Source organism: Argiope bruennichi, chromosome 7 (genome assembly GCF_947563725.1).
Source record: "Argiope bruennichi chromosome 7, qqArgBrue1.1, whole genome shotgun sequence".
Taxonomy (NCBI): Eukaryota; Metazoa; Arthropoda; class Arachnida; order Araneae; family Araneidae; genus Argiope; species Argiope bruennichi.
The window spans coordinates 72,558,222-72,579,641 of NC_079157.1; the positions used below are offsets into that span (position 1 = coordinate 72,558,222).

Below are 21,420 nucleotides of genomic sequence, written 5' to 3' on the forward strand. Positions count from 1 at the left end.
TATTTTTATTTATGTGTATGAGCATGGGAAAAAAAATTTAATAGTCTATTTTATGCACTAGGGAATCTTTAAATAACTAATGAAGAGATGTAAATACATTGCTCAAATTCTAATCATTTCATCTACTTCCTACTTTAAATACATTATTTAAAATGAACAAATCATAACAGCTTGTATTTAGCACCTCAGTACAGAATCCATTCTCTAATTGTTCTTGGGTCATGAGGAAAATTTTCTCATTAACTAATAATCCATCCATTCAAATTTCAATTACCTTCCTGAGATTTAATTTCTTTGAAGCATCATTAAATGCTTTTAAAGTATCTTTTGCTGTAGAATGTCCCATAAAAATTGCAGTTAAATACCTTCCTCCAACTTTTTAGGCATTTGAAATCCAGATTCGCATAAGAATATCCATTTGTTGGTATATAAATAAAATGTTTTGCTATTTCACTGTCAGAAAACATTTCTTTAAACATATTAATGATGCCCTTATAAGAGCCACATAAATAATGTGATGAAATGCACATCATTGCACATTTTATTCCGGCTCTTATTACAATATTTCTTAAAAACCAGAAACAGAACTTGAGAATGATGGCACAATTTTGTTAGCAAGTAGATTTAGAGCATTATCCTCAGTTTTTTGATGTTGTTGAAGAGTATGCATTTTTACTTAGAACTTTTCAATTTTGTGCTGCAGGCAAGTTTTTACTTTCACAAATTTTTATATAGTAGTTCAAGTTAAGCAAAAATTTAGATTTTAAAATAATAAAAGGGGCTTAAAAATTTTTAAATCAAAAACAAATCATGACCTTTTCAGGGCCCAAAAATAATTTCATAATTAGGGCATTTTTAAGGCCTATGAGAATTCTAATTATATATATTCTTTTATATTCAATATCATTAAAAATTAAACATTCAAACAATGCATTTCTAGAAAAATATTTTTGCTAAAGCGACATGTGTCAATAATATGACCTAACCTTATCCAACGAAAAAGTTGATTTTTTTTCTGTTTCTACATAAATTTTAAATTGTAAAAAAAAAAAAAAAAAAAAAAAAAAAAAGCACCAATTACAGAATTAAAAATCAAAAACAATAAAATAGAAACAATCTAAAACAAATTACAACTTCAATATTGCTTAGCTATATTAGAATGATAATTTCAAAGTCTTTTTAAAATCTTAACCTTTATGTCAAGAAGTCAGAAAAAATCAAATTTGGTTAAAATATAAATATATAGATATTCTATTAAGATATTGTCCACATTTGCCTCCGGAATTGCCCCTCATTTTTTTCCTCAAATTAGTATTTTTTAAATTTATTCTTTGTTCTAGAAAAAAAAATTTCCATAGCACAAAATTATTGAAAGGATTCTTTAATCCAGAAATAATTTAATGAATCTCAATTAAAAATTATGGCCGATTTTCAAGATCAAGATGCATGATTTCATAAATTATTCATTATTGCCATTTGACAAGACAGCTCCAAAATTTTAACAATCCAATTATTAAATAATTGCCATTCCAATAAACAGTTCAATAAAATAATAATTACAAAAATATATAAATAAATATCAATAGAAACTTACAAATACAATCATTACGAATCCAGCAGTGAAAAATGACCTATCATTTACCCAATTATTGATAAATATATATTCGATTTCCATTACTGCATTCCGTACAAAACCTAAAATAATATTCAAAATTATAAAACCATTAAAACTATGGTCAATTCATTTCATACTGAAAACCATTAAAGATAATCACCTGATACTTTTAGGCTTTGAATCGTTACATAATAGATATTCACCAATTCTAAAACATCCAAGAATAATGTGTAAGTTATTTTATAAAAAAAATCTTTGAAATAAAAGGTGGGAAATCATGCCAAAAAGAGAAATTAGAATTATTCCTCCCAAATGAAATTTATTCAGAAAAATATTTTATACAACGTACAGCACAGCAACTCAAATGAAATACATGTATTTCCATTTTAACATACTTACAAATATCCATAATATAGAAGGGTTTTTTTCATTTTATATACCATTATAACTTCACTAAAAAAAGAAATATAAACAAAAGCTAAGAGCATATATGTGTTATGGACTATAGGATAAAATTGGTTAAGAAAAACCAAACAAATATCCATAACTTTGAGTCACCTTATGCATATTTTTGCATACCAGATACACTGTACATCTTTGCTGATTCCATATGCACTGCTTTCTCTCAAAGACATTTCTTGACCTCATATCTAAACTGATCTAATAATCCATACCAGTACTGGAAGAACTAAGAGATGAGTAAGACATTTTTATTGATAAATAATCAGGAAGAAAGAAAAAGAATAAGAAAAAAGTTCAGGAACAATATTTTTCATCCTTTTGAGTAAAAATTATACACATAGATAATATCTAATAAAGTAGTTTACGAACATGCCAATAATTTATAACAATATAAGTGTTACTTTCATCCAGAATTTAATTTAACCATATTATCATTCTATAATGAAGTAAAATGGAAGGGTTCTTCATCACAAAACAATTGTTAGACAACAAAATGAGGTAGTACCTATTCTCTCCAACCAGTACTACACTACAAGGAAGTTGTTGGGCTCTTGATATCAGATTTAACATCCATCAATAAGGCATGCATAGTAAATAAGTTTCAAATCTGCAGTCCTTACTTGTGGTTGTATTATATGAAGAAAAAATACAAGCCTCAGATTAAGATATTTTGAAGCATGAATTTAATCACACATATCCATAATAAAAATAAGGGTTTTAAAAAACATGGGCAAACAGATACATAAGTATTTTTTCCATATTAAATAATAAAATGCACAATAATTAGCTGAAGTTTTTGATATAACACTTAAGAGCACACCACACAAACATGATGGACAAGATTATATATTTTAAATACAATGATGTGCAGTCGTTAAAGGGTTCCGTAAAAAGTCCAAATTAGTGTAACATTTATTTATAAGTTACGTTATACACAGACAATTTACATAAAAAAAAATTTAGAATAATTTTAAGATATATATATATATATAAGCATGGATCAATGCATGTAGCACCTGCCATCGCTAGATCTAAACTGAGTCATAGTGCCACAAGGCATCAGAGGACACTGTCTTTGATATCATCATACTTGGTTAAGGTTTTTGTTACAAGAGTAGCTACAATTATATATTTAAGGATATCTACATATACTTCATATACATAATCAAATATACATACATTATTGTACATGAACATGGTAATGTAAATGGAAACAATAACTGATGTAAAGTTTTCCTTTTAAAAATTTCAAAACAGAAATAAAAAAGAAAAGTAAAGGAGAAACATGCCTTTTGTACTTTTCTTTTCGGCCATTTGTTTTATACTTTGCAATAAAAAATGGTCATATCCAAGGAAATTGTCCAGAAGAAATATATTGAAGGGTCCACCAAAGCAAGCATCTTCTTCAGGGTCTACAATAATGGAAAATTCAATTAAGAGAAATCATTCTTTCAGTTTCAAAAACTGATAATTTTAAATCCAAATTAATCATATACTATACAAAATGCATGCTTGTCATAGCAAATTTTATTTTATTTTTTATTAATTTTATTTTATGCAGCATAAACAAAACATGGACTTATTTCCATAATTTACAAGCATTTGAGAAAATGCAGGGATAAATTATGTAATTTAAATAAACAATAAATGCTCCAACAAAATCTTAATTTCTGTTTACCTTTTTTAAAATTTTATAAAAAGTTTTTTAAAAAATCATAGAGATGAAAAAATTATCTAGGCTTGAAATTTTAATATAAATAGTATTGATTTGAATTTTAAAAACCGAAGTCTAAATATAATATTAGTTTACTCAAAAGTGCGTCATTAATACTTCAAAAGGATTGTATCTGAAAAAAAAAAACTTTATTAACTAAAACTTTATTAAAACATTTTTATTACTTTAAAAACTCTTTTCTATTTCTTCAACTAATAACACTTTGCTATATATGACAAACATTTAATTTTCATTAATATAGTTTGGCAATATTTTTATAATACATCTAAGAAAAAAATTTCATCAAATTTTAATTATCTTTATTTAACATAAAATCACTTTTAAATTTAAAAAAATTTAAGTTTTAATAACTATAAATACTAGCAGCATAAAATGAATGGTATCAGTTAGCAGTGCCAAAAATCAGTAGCCAAACCAAAATTTCTTTAAATTTATGAGAATAATAAAATTTTGTTGCCAATTATTACCATTATTAATTTATGATTTACCATTATTTAATTATAATCAGTTACCATTATTAATTTATGAGAATAATAAAATTTTGTTGCCAATTATTACCATAGCATAAATAATAGATATGTTAAATAGGTTGAATAATACAATTTTATAAATAGGAAACAAATTCAATTACCTAAAATTACAAACACAACAGTAATATTTAAATCATGTCTTTTAGCAGGTCTCAGTCTTAAATATCCATATTCTAAAGAGAATTCCATGATGTAGGCATTATTTGGATCAGCTAGGAAATAAAAATAATTTGCATAAATTTTACTTAAATAATTTAACAGTTTCAAAACAATTTTAAACTATGTATAGTCAAAAGTTTCATTTTAGTGTTAAAGCCTAAAATTTATTTTAAGGACATAACATGTATTTCACTATTAAAATTAAAAAGTACGTTACCATTATTAATTTTCAAGATACAGCTACATGATACAGATACTTCTTTATTATTAACATAGCATTTTGGTTTTATTTTTGCAGATACTAATGGTTATATACAGGATGTCCAAGGCTTAAATGAAAAATAAACATATGTTTGAAAGAAATATAAATTTCGAACAGCACAAAAAAAAACGCATGAATGTAACCATTATAAGTCCAATGAAACATCAAGGACATAATGGCAACTATGATATGGCATCAACAAACAAGCCATTGAGCTGCATTAAGTAAGTGCTAACAGCAAACACTAAAGGAAATTTTAATACTTAGCACATTGGTATTCATGCAAGTATGTTATGATAACAGAATTTTGTATTATCTGATTGTATTACATATTTAAGTTGATGCATCTATTTCTTTTACTTAATTCATTACAAACACATCCTTGTAATAATCCCTCTTAACATTTACAACCATATGTTATATTGATAAAATGCATGATTTTAGAATCACTTCATCATCAGGCACAAATCACTATTAATCTATTAACAGAAAAAATTATTTCCTATTAACAAAAAAAGATAGGCAGCACAAAAAAATCAAGCAGAAGTCTGAAAGTTTTGATATTTATAGGATATAAAATAAAATAATTGAATATGTGTTGCAAAAGGACAAACATTTGGTTAATATTTTATAAGTTCCATTTTTTTTTTTTTTTTTTTTTTTTTTTTACTCTCATACAGATTTAATAAATCAAAAAGAAAATAATGCTAAAGTTACAATATAAATTAACAACATAAAAAATATCAGAATTTTTTTTATTTAAACTAGCCAAAAATTATTCTGATTTATTAGGTCAAAGTAATTATTTGGTTAACAATAAAAATTAAAAATTAAAAAAAAAAACAATAATCAGATATATTTTCATTTGATTCTATATAATTTTTCAGGATAGTGTTTCCTAGAACTTAATTTTAGTTACCAGAGGAATAATTCTTACTTGCTAAAATTGATGCTTCTGATAGGGTTTGATAGCTTTCTTCCTCAACTGAAACTTCTAATTCTGGCTCTAAGTGCTGTGATTCTTGAATATCATCTGTGTTGAGGGTATCTATAATGGTATCTGCTCTGAGAGTTTCTGAGTTGAGGGTAAAAGCTTTAAACGCATCCGGGTCACTGATGCTTTCATTAAACCCAATTTCCTCATCTTCATCAAATGGGTAAAATTCTTCAGGTTCTTCTCTTTTCAAATGTTCAGTATAAATGAAACGACCCTGGCTTTCAAAATATTGCAATCGAATGGCTTTTTCTTTAAAGTACGAATCCAACAAGGTATAATTTTGCTTTCCTTTTCCAGATAAAACTTCCACTCGGAGAATGTCAGCTCTTTTAAACACATCTCGGTAATTTTCAAGACATGTTATGGGAGATTGAACGAACACCACATGTACGTAGACTAGCAGAATAAAACTAAATAATGCCTGTAAAGAAATTGGATATAATTAATATACTACCAATAAAAAAAATAACATTAATTTAAAACTTAGAAAAAATGCAACATAATAATATAGCATTAAAATACAGTCAACAAACAGTTAAGACAAAATCGCAATATACACACAGGGTTGGCTGGTTAATTCAAGTTTAATGGCACAAGAGCCAAAAGTAGGCTATACTGCACCAATCATATGGTTTGAGATGATATCACGTGAGAAACTTAAATACAATCATGTCCAAAATTAAGGTCACAAACATAAAATCTGCGAAAAATGAAAAACTATTCACTGTGTTGTCGCGAAATTTGGCATAGAGGTACACTACAATGGAAGAAAGAACATAGACATATAACAACGTGGAAAAGATTTTAATTGGAAATTAAGAAACAGGATATATCAAAAAGTGTTACATTATGAATCAGTGATAAAGCATTTATCTCGGGAAAATTCCTGTCTAAAATGAATGTGCCCACCGTGCACTGCTATACTGACTTCACAACGAGCTTTCATACTGTTTATGAGGGTGTCAATAAATGCTTGGAGCAACAAAGCCCATTCTTCCAAAAGCGCGGCTTTTAACTCTTGGAGGGTATTAGGAGGGGGGTCACGCTGTGCAATGGCTCTTCCGAGACCATCCCAAACATGTTCAATAGGATTGTGATCCGGAGTCCTCGAGGGCCAGTCCATACGTCGAATATCCTCTTCCTCAAGAAAATCATCAACGATCTGGGCTCTGTGTGGAAGCGCGTTTTCATCCATAAACATGAAGTCTGGGCCAAAAGCACACCGGAACAACCTCACATAGGCTTCAAGGATCTCATCCCTATAGCTATGTGCATTGACAGTACCCGCATCGAAGACGTGCAGTGGTGTACGTATGCCCAACAATATGCCACTCCAGATAAGGATTCCTCTGCCACCAAATCTGTCGATTTCTTTTACGTAGGAGGGATGATAGCGAGCTCCTCGCTCTCTCCAGATGAAGATTCGACGAGTGTCACTCTGTGTGGTAAATCTCAACTCATCGCTGAAAAGAACACGCCCCTATTCTTGCTGTGCCCAAGACTGATATGTTAGGCACCACAACAGCCGGGCTTTTCTGTTGGATGCAGTCAAAGGGACGAACTCAACTAGTCGCCGGGCATAAAGAGCCCTTTCAGCTAGACGTCTGTATACGTTTTGTCTGGAAATTCTTATTCCAGACACAGAAGCAAGGTCACGAGCAAGTTGAGGAGCCGTTGTCAGCCTATGCCGTCGAGCGCGTAATGCCAAATAGCAATCCTGTGCAGGCGTCTTAGCTCTGAGACGGCCTTGGCCAGCCTCCTGGTTACAGTACCACTTGTTTAGAATTGATTCCACAACCTGGATACCACTTTCGGTGCCACTTGTAACGATGGAGCCACCTCCGCTTGAGACTGCCCAGCTTCAAGCCCACCAACGGTTCTCCATCTCAAGGCATCGTCTAAACAATTATGAGAACTCATTCTCACTGGAAACAGGTTCAATTTTTTGTTTTAATGCAATATTCACAAAATTGCAGGCAAAAATCCCAGATGCCTAAACGGTCTAATTTCAGTAGTTCCCCAAAAACTAATGCTAAACAACATTTGTTCTCACAAAAAACGGTTAATATCGTGTTAGCGGTCCTTCACAATATATAAAATACAATTTGTTTAAATTTTATTGGTAGCCATTTAGAATTACTTTCAAAAACATTTTTGTGACCTTAATTTTGGACATGAGTGTAGATAAAGTACATTAAAAATCAGGTCATTAAAACAGCAGCAATCAAAACATGAGATTAGTTAGGTAAAACAAGTTTATAATCGAAAAAAATCTATATAAAATGATAAAACCCAATAGCTTTAAAAAAGTTAAAAATATACTGATGCGGAGGTTCACCCACTTATTCTCGTGTTAAGTGAAGTTGAATTAAAATATCTCATGCGATGAAAATTAAAATTGAAGCACTCAACTAGGATATGCGCAACAGTAAAATCAACATTACATGATGGGCATCTGGGCGCTCTCTCACCGAATAATATATATTTGTGAGTGAAACGAGAATGACCGATGCGATGTCGAGTCAGTTTCACGTCGCCTGTTCTTAAGGAAACAATGGGCCACGAATGAATATGCGGTTTAATGAAATGTAGCTTATTATGAGTCTCCAGATCCCAAGACTCCTGCCAAAGGGAATGGATATAATGAATAATTTTAAGTTTTGAATCCCGATATGGAATTGATGTCTGCCACAAACTAGAAACTGCTTTGGCAGCGCAATAAGCGACTTCATTGCCTAAAATGAAATGAATGCCTAGAATGAAACTAAAAAAAAACCTTTGGCCTGTAGTGTTTGCAAGCATATAAAATATCTACTGCCACAAGATGCATCTATTTACCAGGATGGAATAATATCTCCAAAGCATTCATGCAGTATGTATATAAAATAAATTTACACCTATAAGAAACTGCAATTTTCTGAAGAGCGCAAAAAAAAACTGCTACAAGTTCCGCAGTCAAAACCGATCAAGAGTTGTGCAAACGGTAACTGTAAATTTTTTTGTAAAAATTTAATTCCGCAGCCAACATAACTCTCCGATAATATAGACAGCTGCTGTTTACTGTTAGCAATACTTTTACACTGCTCTCTTTCAAAATTGTCGGAAGTATGCAAAAATTCTTTGGAAGTCTATAAATAATATATCTTCTTAAAGAGAAAAAAAGTCATTTTCAATTCTATGGAATTTTTTTTGAAAACTGAACGAGTTTTTCCAAAGTTATGTTCTGAAATTTTATCAACTGTTTTCGGGGGCCTACTTCATGGAACTCCATTGAGTAAGGCTTAATGGACATTTGAAATCAAGAAATTATCGCACATCTCCCTCGTTTACTTTTTTTTTTTTTAGAATTCTACCTGAAGTAAAAGATGTTCTGTCAATGAAAGATCAAAGGTAAAAGACGATTGTATTTGAAAATTTATTTAAGTTTAAACTAATTTTTTTCTTTCATTTCCAACGGTCAGTTTTAAGTCTCCATCGTAACTGTTTTGATCGCCCATAGATGCCAATGTTTATGCTTTTCTCTCGCCAATATTAATGTAAAAAAAAGTGAATTTCAGCACACGTTCATGCCAAAATCTTGGCGATTTTCTTTCTGTTTTCATGTTTTCTTTAAAAAATACTTTAAAATATATTATAAATTTTTTTAAGAATATAAAGTCAGATATGTCTCAATCATCTGACTTATTAGATATATAAGAGACAGTTGGAATTATTAATGCCTCCAAAACAATAAAGAAAGATGAACAACTGATAACTTGAACATCTCAGACTAAATCCAAAATTAAAAAGGCAGAACAAGATGCAATCAAATGCCAGCTCGATAAATTGGTAGAAATTATATTCTCTCAAATGGAGAAAATTTCAAAATTAAATGGCAAAATTGAAACCTTACAAGACAACAATAGTAATAACGCCAAAAATATGGCTTCTTATCCGGAGGAGACACCTACATATGCCAAAATAGCAGCCAAGCCTAAAATAATATTTAGAAAGATTCCTTCTAAATTTGTTTCATTAATTTACCCTAAAGAAAAAGAGATATCTTCAGAAGAAACAAAAGCATCATTGTTAAAAAATATTGCTTCAAGTAAAATTAATGTGGGAGTAAAAACTATTTAAAAAATAAGAAATGGTGGTGTGGCAGTCGAATGCGATTCAGCAAATAGTTTAGAAAAAATACTTCAAGAAATTCAGGTAAATCCTCAACTTAAAGGAAAAATTAATATTTAGAAACCCAATATGAAAAACCACACTGCATTATTTATGATGTGGATATTGAAATTTCTAAAAAATGCTTGTAGAAAAATTATGTAAGCAAAATGAAATAAAAAAAGACATTTCGGTGCTCTTCAAATTAAATAGTAAAAACAATAATAAATGTCATTGGGTTATTCAAGCAGAGCCTTTAACATTTAAGCTTTTGATGAAAAAGAAAAAAAAATATATTTAGAGTGGTCTCGACTATCTCTCAGAGAATTTTTAAGACCTACCAAATGTTACAAATGTAACATATTCGAACATGTAAGTACTAATTGTTCTAATATGGATACCTGTCCAAAATGTGGACAAGTGGGACAAAAACATGACTATTGCAAAAATTCACCTAACTGTATTAATTGTGTTGAAGCAGATAGTAAATTTGGTTTTAATAGAGATGCAAATGATAATAAATGCCCAACTTTAGAGAAAGAAATTGAGTACTTAGTTAAAAGAATCCAATATGTGTAATTCATTTTTTTTTTCTGAATTTAAAATTGTACAACTGAACTTACATCATGCAATTGCTGCCACTAAAAACCATAATAAAAGAGCAGAAGATCAAGAAATTAGTATTGCATGCATTCAAGAAATTTATCAAAAAAATAATAGACCAATTGTTTTTCCTCAAATGGTAAAACTTTTCTTCTCTGACCGAGACAATCTGAAATCAGGTATCATAGTCTACAATAAATATCTTCAAGCAATAAAGATTTTCTCTTCCAATAATATCATTGATATAACCATTTCTTTTCTCAAATCTACTTTAATGATTATCTCAGTTTACTGTCCTCCTCCAGAAGATATTGAAACTACTTTAATTGAATTGGAAAATTATTTATAGAACTCCCATGATAGAGTATTGATTGCAGGAGATTTTAATACAAAAAGTACAGTATGGGGCGGTGATTTTGAAGATTATAGGGGTCGTATATTACTTGAATTTCTCTTTTCGAAAGGACTTGCTGTATTAAATGATGAAAATTCTCCTCCAACTTTTGATGGTTCTTTAGGAAGATCATGGATAGATATTACCATTAGTGACCCTATATTATCAGAAAATATTTTTAAATGGAAAATGGATTTAGATCCAACTTGCAGCGACCATAATATCATAAGTTTTTCACTTTATACTGAACGACCAAAAATGTTCAAAAATTATAGAATTTCATAGAAAACTTAAATTTACAAAAATTTAGAGTTCTGCTTACCAAAGATTTCCAAAAGATGGAAAATATAGAAAAACAAAACCTGGATTTTTATGTTGAGAATATAACAAAAACTATAATTGCCTGTAAAAACAGTAAATTAAATAAGTAAAACAAGCACCTAAAGAAAAAACATAATTGGTGGTCAAGAAAACTAGAGGTTCTAAGAAGTGATGTGAAAAGAGCAAAAAGAAAATTGTTTAAGGAAAAAGATGTAAGAGACAAGAAATATCTTCGAATGCTGGTAAAAGAAGCAGAGGCGAAGTATAAAATGAGTTTAAATTGGGAAAAAAGAAATGATTGGTCTATGTGAATATGTGACATCAAGTGAGCCATTTTGAATTCATTTTGATGTGGCTAAAAATCCAGACGGTAAATCCTTCCAACTTAGTGCAATTAGAAAAACTGATGGTTCTTTAGCCAAATCTCCTAAGGAAGCGATAGATACTTTACTTGAATTTCACGTTCCCTCGGATGATGGTAATTCTACACTTTTTCATGAAAATATTCGAAAAAATAGTCGAATTTCTCCAAATTCTCTAAATGATCTTCCATTTTCAATTTTCGAAGTGGAACATACTATCAACAGTTTAATTAACAAAAAAGCTACAAGTCCGGATGGTATTTCAGCAGGAATTATTAAAGTAGTATTTAAGTGTAATAGCAAAATTTTTGTTGGTTTTTATAATAGATGCCTGCCCCACGGATATTTCCCTGCAAAATGGAAAGTAGCACAAGCTGTGTCGTTTAACAAGCCAAATAAAAAATATACAGATCCAGCAGCTTTTCGGCCTATTTGTCTTTTTGATTTCATTGGAAAAATATTTGATAAAATGATTACCCAGGGACTATTCTATCATTTATTAAAAAAAATAATTATCTTCATCAAAATCAATATGGATTTATTCCTAGGAAAAGTACAACTGAAGCAATTATTCACATTAAAAATTGGATTGCGGGTAGCAAGAAATAACTCAAAACATAGTGTTATAATTTCTTTAGATGTGAAAAGTGCTTTTAATCGAGTTTGGTGGCCATTAATGCTACACAATTTGAAAAATATGAATTGATCCAAAAACTTTTTAGTGAGGTTTCAAGTTTCCTCAATGACAGAAAAGGCTTTCTAATTTACGGCGATCAAATTTTTAATAGAGAATACCCTCAGGGTTCTAATCCCGGACCTCTGTATTGGCTTCTAGTAGCTAATGAAGCACTGCAAATTAATTTTGGAAAAGATAATAAAATCACTGCATACGTTGAGGATTTTTATCTGTTTGTGGCAGCAACTAGCAAGCATAAAATTCAAGATTGGTTAATAAGGCATTAGAAAAATCAGATTATTGGAGTAACGACTCTAAGGTTACTTTTGCGCATGAAAAAACGCAGCTGATTCCTTTTGGTAAAAAAGAGGTATTAAAACACCCCCCATATTGTTCTTATGCAGGTAAACCAATTAAGCATACAAGAAATATGAAGATTCTTGGGATTATTGTTGATGACAGATTAAATGGTATGTCCCATATAAATCATGTGGGAAGCAAGATGACTAAAATTTTAAATAGACTTACAGTTGCCAAATACAATATAGGAATATCAGGAAAAATTGCCAAAATTTTATACAAAAGAGCCCTGGAAAGAATTTTAGTATATGCAGTTGCAGCCTGGTGGAAGGGCACTAATAGACAAAGGCAAAAGATCAATAGTGTACAACGTAAAGCACTGTTAGCAATAACGGGGACTTTTCGTACATCTACAGCAGCTCTACAAATAATTAGTGGACTTGAACCAGTAGATTTGATATGTGATATTGAAACCGCTTGGTATTGGATAAAAAATTCACCATAAAGACATCCATACTTTTGGCCAAACAGGGCTCTAAAATGATTAGTTATGAAAATAGATGGGTTCACCCAAGTAAGATTGAAAAGATACAGTGGCATGTTTCTGCAGTGACTTCTTCGCATTCCATCTACACAGATGGTTCGAAAATGAATGAATGAACAAGTTGGTGCGGCTTTTTGTGTTTTTGAGGGCGAAGATAAAATTGAAGAGTTTCAGTACAGGCTTGAAAATCACTGTTCAATTTTTCAAGCAGAACTTTTTGCAATATGGGAAGCTTTAAATTGGAAAAACCATAATAAACCGTATTTGCATTATCTATTCACGGACAGCCTTAGTGTATTAAAGGCTCTTCAAACATTCAACTCCAAAAATAATTCAGCAGAAGATGTTAAAAGTCTGGCAGATGGTAATATTTCATTACACTGGGTTAAAGTCCACATTGGCATCAAAGATAATGAACTAGCTGATCTGGCTGCCAAAGTTGCTTCACTTAAACCTGCAATTGACTATCACCTTGGAGAATCTGAAAGAACAATCAAAACTCGTCTTCGTAAAATTCTCATCGATGAATGGCAATTAAGATGGGAAGATAATGAAAAACGCCGTTTTACTTTCAGTACCTTTTCTCAGGTAAAAAGAAATAGATGTATTGACGATAAATATTTAACCCAATTAACTACAAACCATGGACTGTCCCTGCATTATCTTAAAAGATTCAGTTTGAGAAATTGCAGTTGTAGATGTGGTAATGATTATGATGACATTCCACACTATATTTTCTATTGCTCTATTCTTCATCATTTGAGAAAACTTATTAAACCTGAACTAAAAATTTCCCAAATTCTATTAAACAATAAATTGACTTTAGAAGCTCAAAATATTTTGGATTTCCTAAATCATAATGAAAACATAACGAGATTTTCCAAATTGAACAATAATTTATCCTGGTTTGTCAAGCACTGTTAAAAGTGGACAGTATCTAGTAAGTACAAGAAAAAATATGCAAAAAGAACTCTATCTGGCCTTTTGTTCCTGATTCATGGACTCTACCTTAGACTGAGTCATTGTATATATTTATTTTTCTGTTTGCTTATTTTTTCCTTTTTTTTTTTTTTTCATTTGTTTATTTATATTTTTCACTTTGCTTTTTTTATTTTTCCTTTTTTTTTCTGTTTTTTAAAAATTTAAATTGCCTATCTTCGGTAAATTATATTATTTACAAATTATGTTTCAATGATGCTGTTGGAATATTATGTAGATTCTTCTGTTTGGGTTATTTAGACCTCTAAACTTTTTCTTTTTATGCCTGCTCCTTTTTTTTTTTTTTTTTTTTTGGCTGTTTTTAGCTTTTAGTACACAATATTATGAAAAAAAATTTAATAGCCAGTCCTTTGAGAGCTATTTATTTATTTTTTAATTTTATTTATGAGCTTTTATTGGCGTAACGCTACTTTTGGCATACACCTAATCATCATCAGAATAACTCTCCGATTTTGAGCCATCAGTAAAAATAGGTTCGTATGATGAAAATTGATTCCTGTGAGAGGCAACGAGTTTTTGAAATATGACAGGTGCTGTGGAAAACTTATCGAATGTATAAAAGGGGTTGATGTATGAAAAGATAGGGACATCCCAAGGTGGAAATACATAGAATTCTGTCTTTAATTTCTACGTCACTAAGACTTGCATCAGCAATAATCGTTTGAATTCTCTTACAAAAGGAGAGAATATTGAAGGGACGAGCATTGTAAAGTCTGCGAAGACCACTGGGAAATGTCATTTGCCGTAGTGGATGATTAGAAACCGACTGGATCCTAAAATAGTACTGAGCTGAGAGCATTTTACGTCTTAAGTGTAGTGGTAGCTGATGGCAGATGACATAAGACTGTACGGGCGTGGTTCTGAAGGCACCAAAACAGATTCTCAAGGCAGAATGATGTACAGTATCTAATTTGCGTAAAACAGTGGGTCGAGGCGAGCCATACACAGCGCATCCATAATCAAGGCGGGATAATATTGCTTGATAAATCCTCAGCAGACAGTTGCGATCTACACCCCAAGTCGTTGTCGAAAGAACTTTAAAGATATTGAGAAGTGATTCGCATTTCTTCCGAAATTTCAAAATATGTGGAAGAAAGGAGAGTTTCTTATCAAATATATATACACACAGGGTGATACAAAACTCATCGTTCAAACTTCGTGGGGAGGTAGGGATTACGTAAAGAAACCGATATCACATAGGAAAATATGTTTGCAAATGTACGCATCCGTATGTAGAAGGTGCTGTTGTATCCAACCAGTGTATAGTTCGCTGTCATCAGTGCACGAGCTGACTTACTCGATGAATGGTTTTACTCTTCAAGAGCTAGCGAATATTATCTCGCATATGGAGCAGCAACAAAAGCGGTCGCCGAACTAGACAAGTTTACGAAGACCGATACTTCAACAGAAGAATACTGCAGATCAAATATTTGTGCATGCGCATCGCAATCTGTACGAACGTGGTTCACTGCGCAGCAACATGCAGGATACGGGGAGAAGACAACTATCGCGGACCATCGAAGATAATCCAAATATCAGCACACGAGTTATTGCTCAGCAGCTTGGGAAATTACAGTTAGCAGTGTGGCGGATACTGCACGAGGAACATGAGCATCTTTACCATCTGCAAACTGTGCAGTTACTGCATTCTAACGATTATCCGAAGTGTATGGAATTTGCACAATGGTTCATGTAGAAAGGTGCCGTGGTCCCAGTTTTTTTTTTGTTGTTGTTGTTGTTTCTGTCCTTTTTACAATTGAAGCTTCATTAAGTCGTGAAAATGTATTCAACTCATACAATTCACATGTATGAGCTTACGACAATCCGCCTGGTACGAGAAGTCATGCTGCGCAACATCGTTTTGCCGTAAACGTATGGGCTGAAATCTTTCATGATTGTTTGTGAGAACTTTACTTACTACTGCCCCACTGGACGGCTAAAAATAACTAATCTTTCTTAAGACAGAGCTACTGACTTTTCTGGGAGCTGTTCCTGTGCGTATCTGCTGATATATGTGGTATCAACATGACGCGACTTCATATCATAGCACAGTTGTTGCGCGTCATTACTTGAACTGAGCATTCGGAGCTCGGTGGAAAAGCAGAGGTGGACCGATTACTTGGTCACCCATGGATTTCTTTTTGCAGAGGGGATATGAAAGACCATGTATACGCGAACCCTGTCGGAAGTGAAATGGGGAATGTTGCACGAATAATGGCCACAGCAGGCACTGTCCGTGATATGACAGACGGTTTTGAAAAAGTTTGGAGGTCAATGCAACGGCGCTGTGAATCCTGTGTTCGCGTAAATGATTGCATACAACTACTTAGAACCTCTACTTTACCTTGTTGGAATAAAAGTCACATTTGTTATCACTTAACTGTACTGTTTCCTTGTGTTCACTTCACTTGTTCATGCAAATGACGTTGCCGATTTATTTTCCTATGTGAAATCGGTTTCATGACGTATTCCCTACCTCTCCACGAAATGTGAACGATAAGTTTTGAATCACCCTATATGATATTATATTATATAACACATAATTTTTGAAGCAGAGTCGGAGCCGAAGACAGAAAGCCACTTTAAAATTTTAAGTTCGTTTTATTCTTTCCCGGGAGGCATGAATTATTTACAAGAAGCGCAGACAAGGCACGCTCGGTCACAGCAAAGCATAAAGACAGAAAAAGGTAAAAGAGGTATAAATTAATTATTCCTGGTCTTATATACCATGAGATTTTGATAGGGATTTCTCTATATCATATAGTATCAGGAAATAAGAGAATATTTTTAGAATGAAGTTGATATGGGCTAAATTAAACTGAAAGTTAGAAAATTAATTAATTTTGAAAATTAGGTGTGTGTGTGTGAGAGAGAGAGAGAGGGAGGGAGGGAGGGGGGAAGGGGTTTAGAATCTAAAATCTCTTGGCCTGCAACACATCGAGTTTAATAGTTCCTACATTTCTATACTGCATTTGAACAACTGATCTTTCAGATTATTTTTTTTCTTCAGAAAGCAAAATATATAACAGGAGATATCAAGGGCTATAAGAGATTCAAAGATAAAATTCCCATAGAAATTTTGTTAAAAGTCAGGGAACTTCTTGGCCAAATATAAACTAGCATTATCTAAGAACAAAACTCTTTTTCAAGAATTTGACTTTGCATATTTAAGGTTAAGGAATTAATTGCAGCACAATTGAGTGTTAACTTTTCTCTGCATTCCAGGATATTGATAAAAATGTGGTATATTATCAAGAAAGAAACTGAGCTTCAATTCTGACCTTCATAACAGAGATATCTTTCCCCGGATTTGGAAGCCATGATGCCACCACTTAATATTCTTGAAAAATTTGATGAGCTACTGATTTTTTAAAACCAAGCGATTCTTTTAAGGATACCCTCCTGTATATAAAACAGTCATCTTAAGAAGTTGCTGTTACACCATAAACGGTTTAAATCTGCAAAATGTCATCATAAATGCTAGGTAAATTACATAATATTTATAAATTCTAGTTAATCATAGATAATTAAATTAAAACTTTGTGTGGTGACATTATTTAAAAAAAAATTATTATTATCTATTTTCCAAATAGATGAATAAATAAATAAATGGATAATTCTTTTAACAGCTAACAAAAAAGTTTAAAAATCACCTAATGCAAACAAAAAAAATAAGTTATGAATAATACAAAAGATAGATGGCGCCACAAAACAATTCTAACATAACCTAGGCTATCAAGATGTTTTCAGCAATATTTCCACCATCATCTTGTCTCACAAAAGTCTTTCTACCCGTCAATAATATTAATTTCAACTATTTTCGTCAACTAGGAAGAACAAAATAACGGAAATCGAAAAAATTTAAATACGAAACAGGAGTCAAATTACAAAAATTTACTAAATTCAATATTGTGTGCATACTTTCATTTGTAGTTATACAAAAAAAAAATTTGTTTCTCATCCTTTGTGATTTAATTTATGTGTAAACACAAAAGATAATTAAAATATTTTTTAAATATATGAGACAATGACTGCATTGGGAAAAAAAAGGAAATATTTCATTTTCTGATAATAGTGTTGATGAATAAGGTTCAAAACAAGTGAAGTGCAGAAACCTGATGTGTAACTCACATTACTCTAAGGTCTTTTTTATATGACACTGATAGAAAAAAATCAAAAGTACTGTTGTTATCATCACTATCAATCTTCCAGAAATTTTTGAAATATCCATTTTTCATCGTAAATGATTAAATTTTTCAAGAATAAAATGATGTTAGTTATTCAACCACGGAATGCGGAACATTGGAGTGAATAAATTTTTAAATATGTTGACATATTTTTCAACAAATCTATCAGAAACATTCATTGTATTTTTCGGTTTATTCAATTTTACCTGCTTAGCAGTTTCTACCATCTCCATTAGTTAATCATCAAGTAAATAACAAAATGAGATAATTACTACTAAATGTGACAAATCTGAAGAAATTTTGTAAACATTTTTACTTTATTCATATCTGGATATTTCCAGAGAAAAACTAGAATTTATTTTCTCGGCAGAGGGGCGAGAGAATTTAAATAACTAAATAATATTAAGGGCCAATATAAAGCCATCCTAAATGGAGTAACATATCTAAAATTCCCTGATATAATTCACGAATCCTTCGTGTTGAATTGCCTTCTATTTCTTATAGTTGATGATTCGTCATTTAATGATATATATTATCATACCACAAAGGAGGAGATGCCTTCAACAAAAATTAAACTTTCATATTATATAAATATACATACAGGCACGAAATTTGGTTATCTGTGTGCACTTTTAAAAACGATTTAATTACTTTGACAGGTTAATCTACTAGTTCAAGAAAGATGGGAATCTTATGCGGTAGAAATTAAGATGATTTGTAGGAGACTGCCTATTTAAATAGGGCGATGTGCATGTTATTCGCCCAGAAGTCTTTGCAATGAATAGTATTAATCCCTCCTCCCGGGCTCCTGTGCCCACAACCCAGAGGTGATCCCTCCCACTTTTGAAAGACGAAATCTGAGCTTTAAAGGATCAGAAAAGGTGGCTGGGAGTTCAAAGGCGTTGAAGTCCACGCCAGCTTTTCTTTTTTTCTTTAGATTCCAGGTTCGAATCCGAGCGTTGACTGACGAATATCAGTTTTCGCGAACTAAACACATCACTTTAAAAAATACTAAGTATATAAAAAAAATAGATACAATTTTCCCCTTTACACGAAAATAAATTAGAACAGACTTTTTCAAGAGGTTTGACATATTAAAAAAATAAAACTTTAGATTCACAAATTCAATCCACTATTATATTTCTAAAGACTGAAGGCAAGAAAAATTATATTGCATGAGATATCATATTTAAAAAACATCAGGTCTGTCTCTTAGAACCCAGAATTTTTTTAACGATTTTGAAGATTACGTCACATAAATTGATTAATTGCAAACAATTATTATGAATAAATTTCTTTCAAATAACAGAAAAAAATAACTGTTTGCAATATTATTTCAATATGATGGCTATTTAACAGTTTCTGAAAATTCCCAAAGCATAAAAAATTGAATTAAATATAAGTAAGATTTCTAAACGTAAAATACAGCAGAGAAAATTCATAAAAATATTGAAGCTAGCAACTATTAACATTAAATAATCGAATTGAATTCATTTAACTCTTCAAAATTATAAGGAACTGAAAAGAAACTTTATATTTTAGTACGTTAGTAATTTCCCGTAACTAAAAACTTTTTATAATATTTATTAAATTTGGCTCAATTAATTCAATCATGTATTTAAAAGATAATATGATATTTGTTACAAGAAATATGATATTTAGTATAATAACATTTGATAAATGAACGAAAAGTTCGATTTTTTTGTTCCAGTTAAGATTAGATGCAAAATATGCATAAAAGTTCATTTTAAAATAAGATTTATTAGATTAACGAATCACAAAAAAGTAGCAATTTATTTAAAAAGACAAAAACCACTTGAAAGATATTGAAATATCTCGAATGATTACATAAAGATTTTACATGTTCCAAATGGAGGGTCAATAGCTGTAGCATTTTTAGCTGCAAATAACACTTCTCTTTTTTTAAATTACATTTCCAACGCAATAATCAGAAAAATATGCCCATTTGAATTCATTTCGAATACACGATGAAAAAGCAAAATATTTGTAAAGCTGAACAGTAATTTATCTTTAACATGTTCAAATGACAATAGTTTTACCAACTTATTTCATAATAAGTTGGTAAATGATATGATTTTTATATAAATATATTATCTAAGTCATTTTTTTTAATTTGGTTATTCCACAAAATTTTTAAAAAATCAAAATTAAGTGATCATGTATCCGTTGCTACAAAAACTGTTTATGCTATTCAATCCCCAGGCGCATTAATTTTTGTAATTTTTTGTTGTTGTTTTTGTTTCATGCATAAATTGATACAGACTATTATGAAAGTGCTGTTATAACATGAAAGGTTTAAATCCACAAGAATGTTGTCAAGACACGTTAAATCATTTATTATTTATAGTAATAAATTCCATTTAATCATAGATACTATATTAAACCTTTATGTGATGATATTAACAGCAAAAAAGAAAAAATAGCCATTATCTATTTTCTAAAAAAATAACGTAAGCGAATAAATTTTTAATTATTTAGTTTCAAAAATCAACTAATGCAAACAAAAAAAGTTATTATCAATACAAAAGATAGATGGCGCCATAACACATAATTTAAATTATTGAGATTTTTACCAGTATTCACGCAATCATCTTGTCTCACAAAAGCCATTCCCACTCACCGTCAGCGTAACGTTTTGTCATTTTTGTCGGCTGACAAGTGGAGGGTACGAGGTTGAAATCTGAGATCGGGATAAGATTTAGTATAACGATAGTATACATTTAGAATGTTCATTCATGAAAATATTAAAACGCAATGACCAGTCAATTTCTAGAAAATGGTCCTCAAACTTTTGATAAAGCTTATATACTGATAACTTGACTCCCGTCTGGATGATCCCAATGGCATGGTTGTCTAGGTAACCGTCTCGTAAACAAAAGGTCAGGGTTCGAACCCGGCTAGGATTGTTTTTCTTTTTTAATAACTTTTATTCAATTAAAAATTTACAAATACTCTTAATTAATACGTTTTTAATTTTTTTATCCAAAATAAATATTTATTACCAAAATACCTAATAATAAAATTAAAATTTTAAAAGAAAAAAATTTATAAATATTTTTTTTTTCGCAAGTGATGTTTTTTTTTTTTGCATCAACTGATGTTAG

General features: G+C 30.8%; 1 protein-coding gene across 3 annotated transcripts in view; it reads right to left on the reverse strand.

Moving 5' to 3' along the window:
- LOC129974986 (membralin-like) overlaps window positions 1-21,420 on the reverse strand; it is a 64,520-nt gene that overhangs the window by 20,939 nt on the left and 22,161 nt on the right. For 2 of the 3 annotated variants that reach the window (XM_056087830.1, XM_056087831.1), the window contains exons 3-7: window positions 5,701-6,181; window positions 4,444-4,554; window positions 3,367-3,489; window positions 1,776-1,823; window positions 1,595-1,695 (exon numbers count right to left, since the gene is read on the reverse strand). In XM_056087830.1, coding sequence (XP_055943805.1) covers window positions 1,595-1,695; window positions 1,776-1,823; window positions 3,367-3,489; window positions 4,444-4,554; window positions 5,701-6,181 — 864 coding nt within the window. The remainder of the gene's footprint in view (window positions 1-1,594; window positions 1,696-1,775; window positions 1,824-3,366; window positions 3,490-4,443; window positions 4,555-5,700; window positions 6,182-21,420) is intronic. The other variant, XM_056087832.1, reaches the window with a different exon arrangement.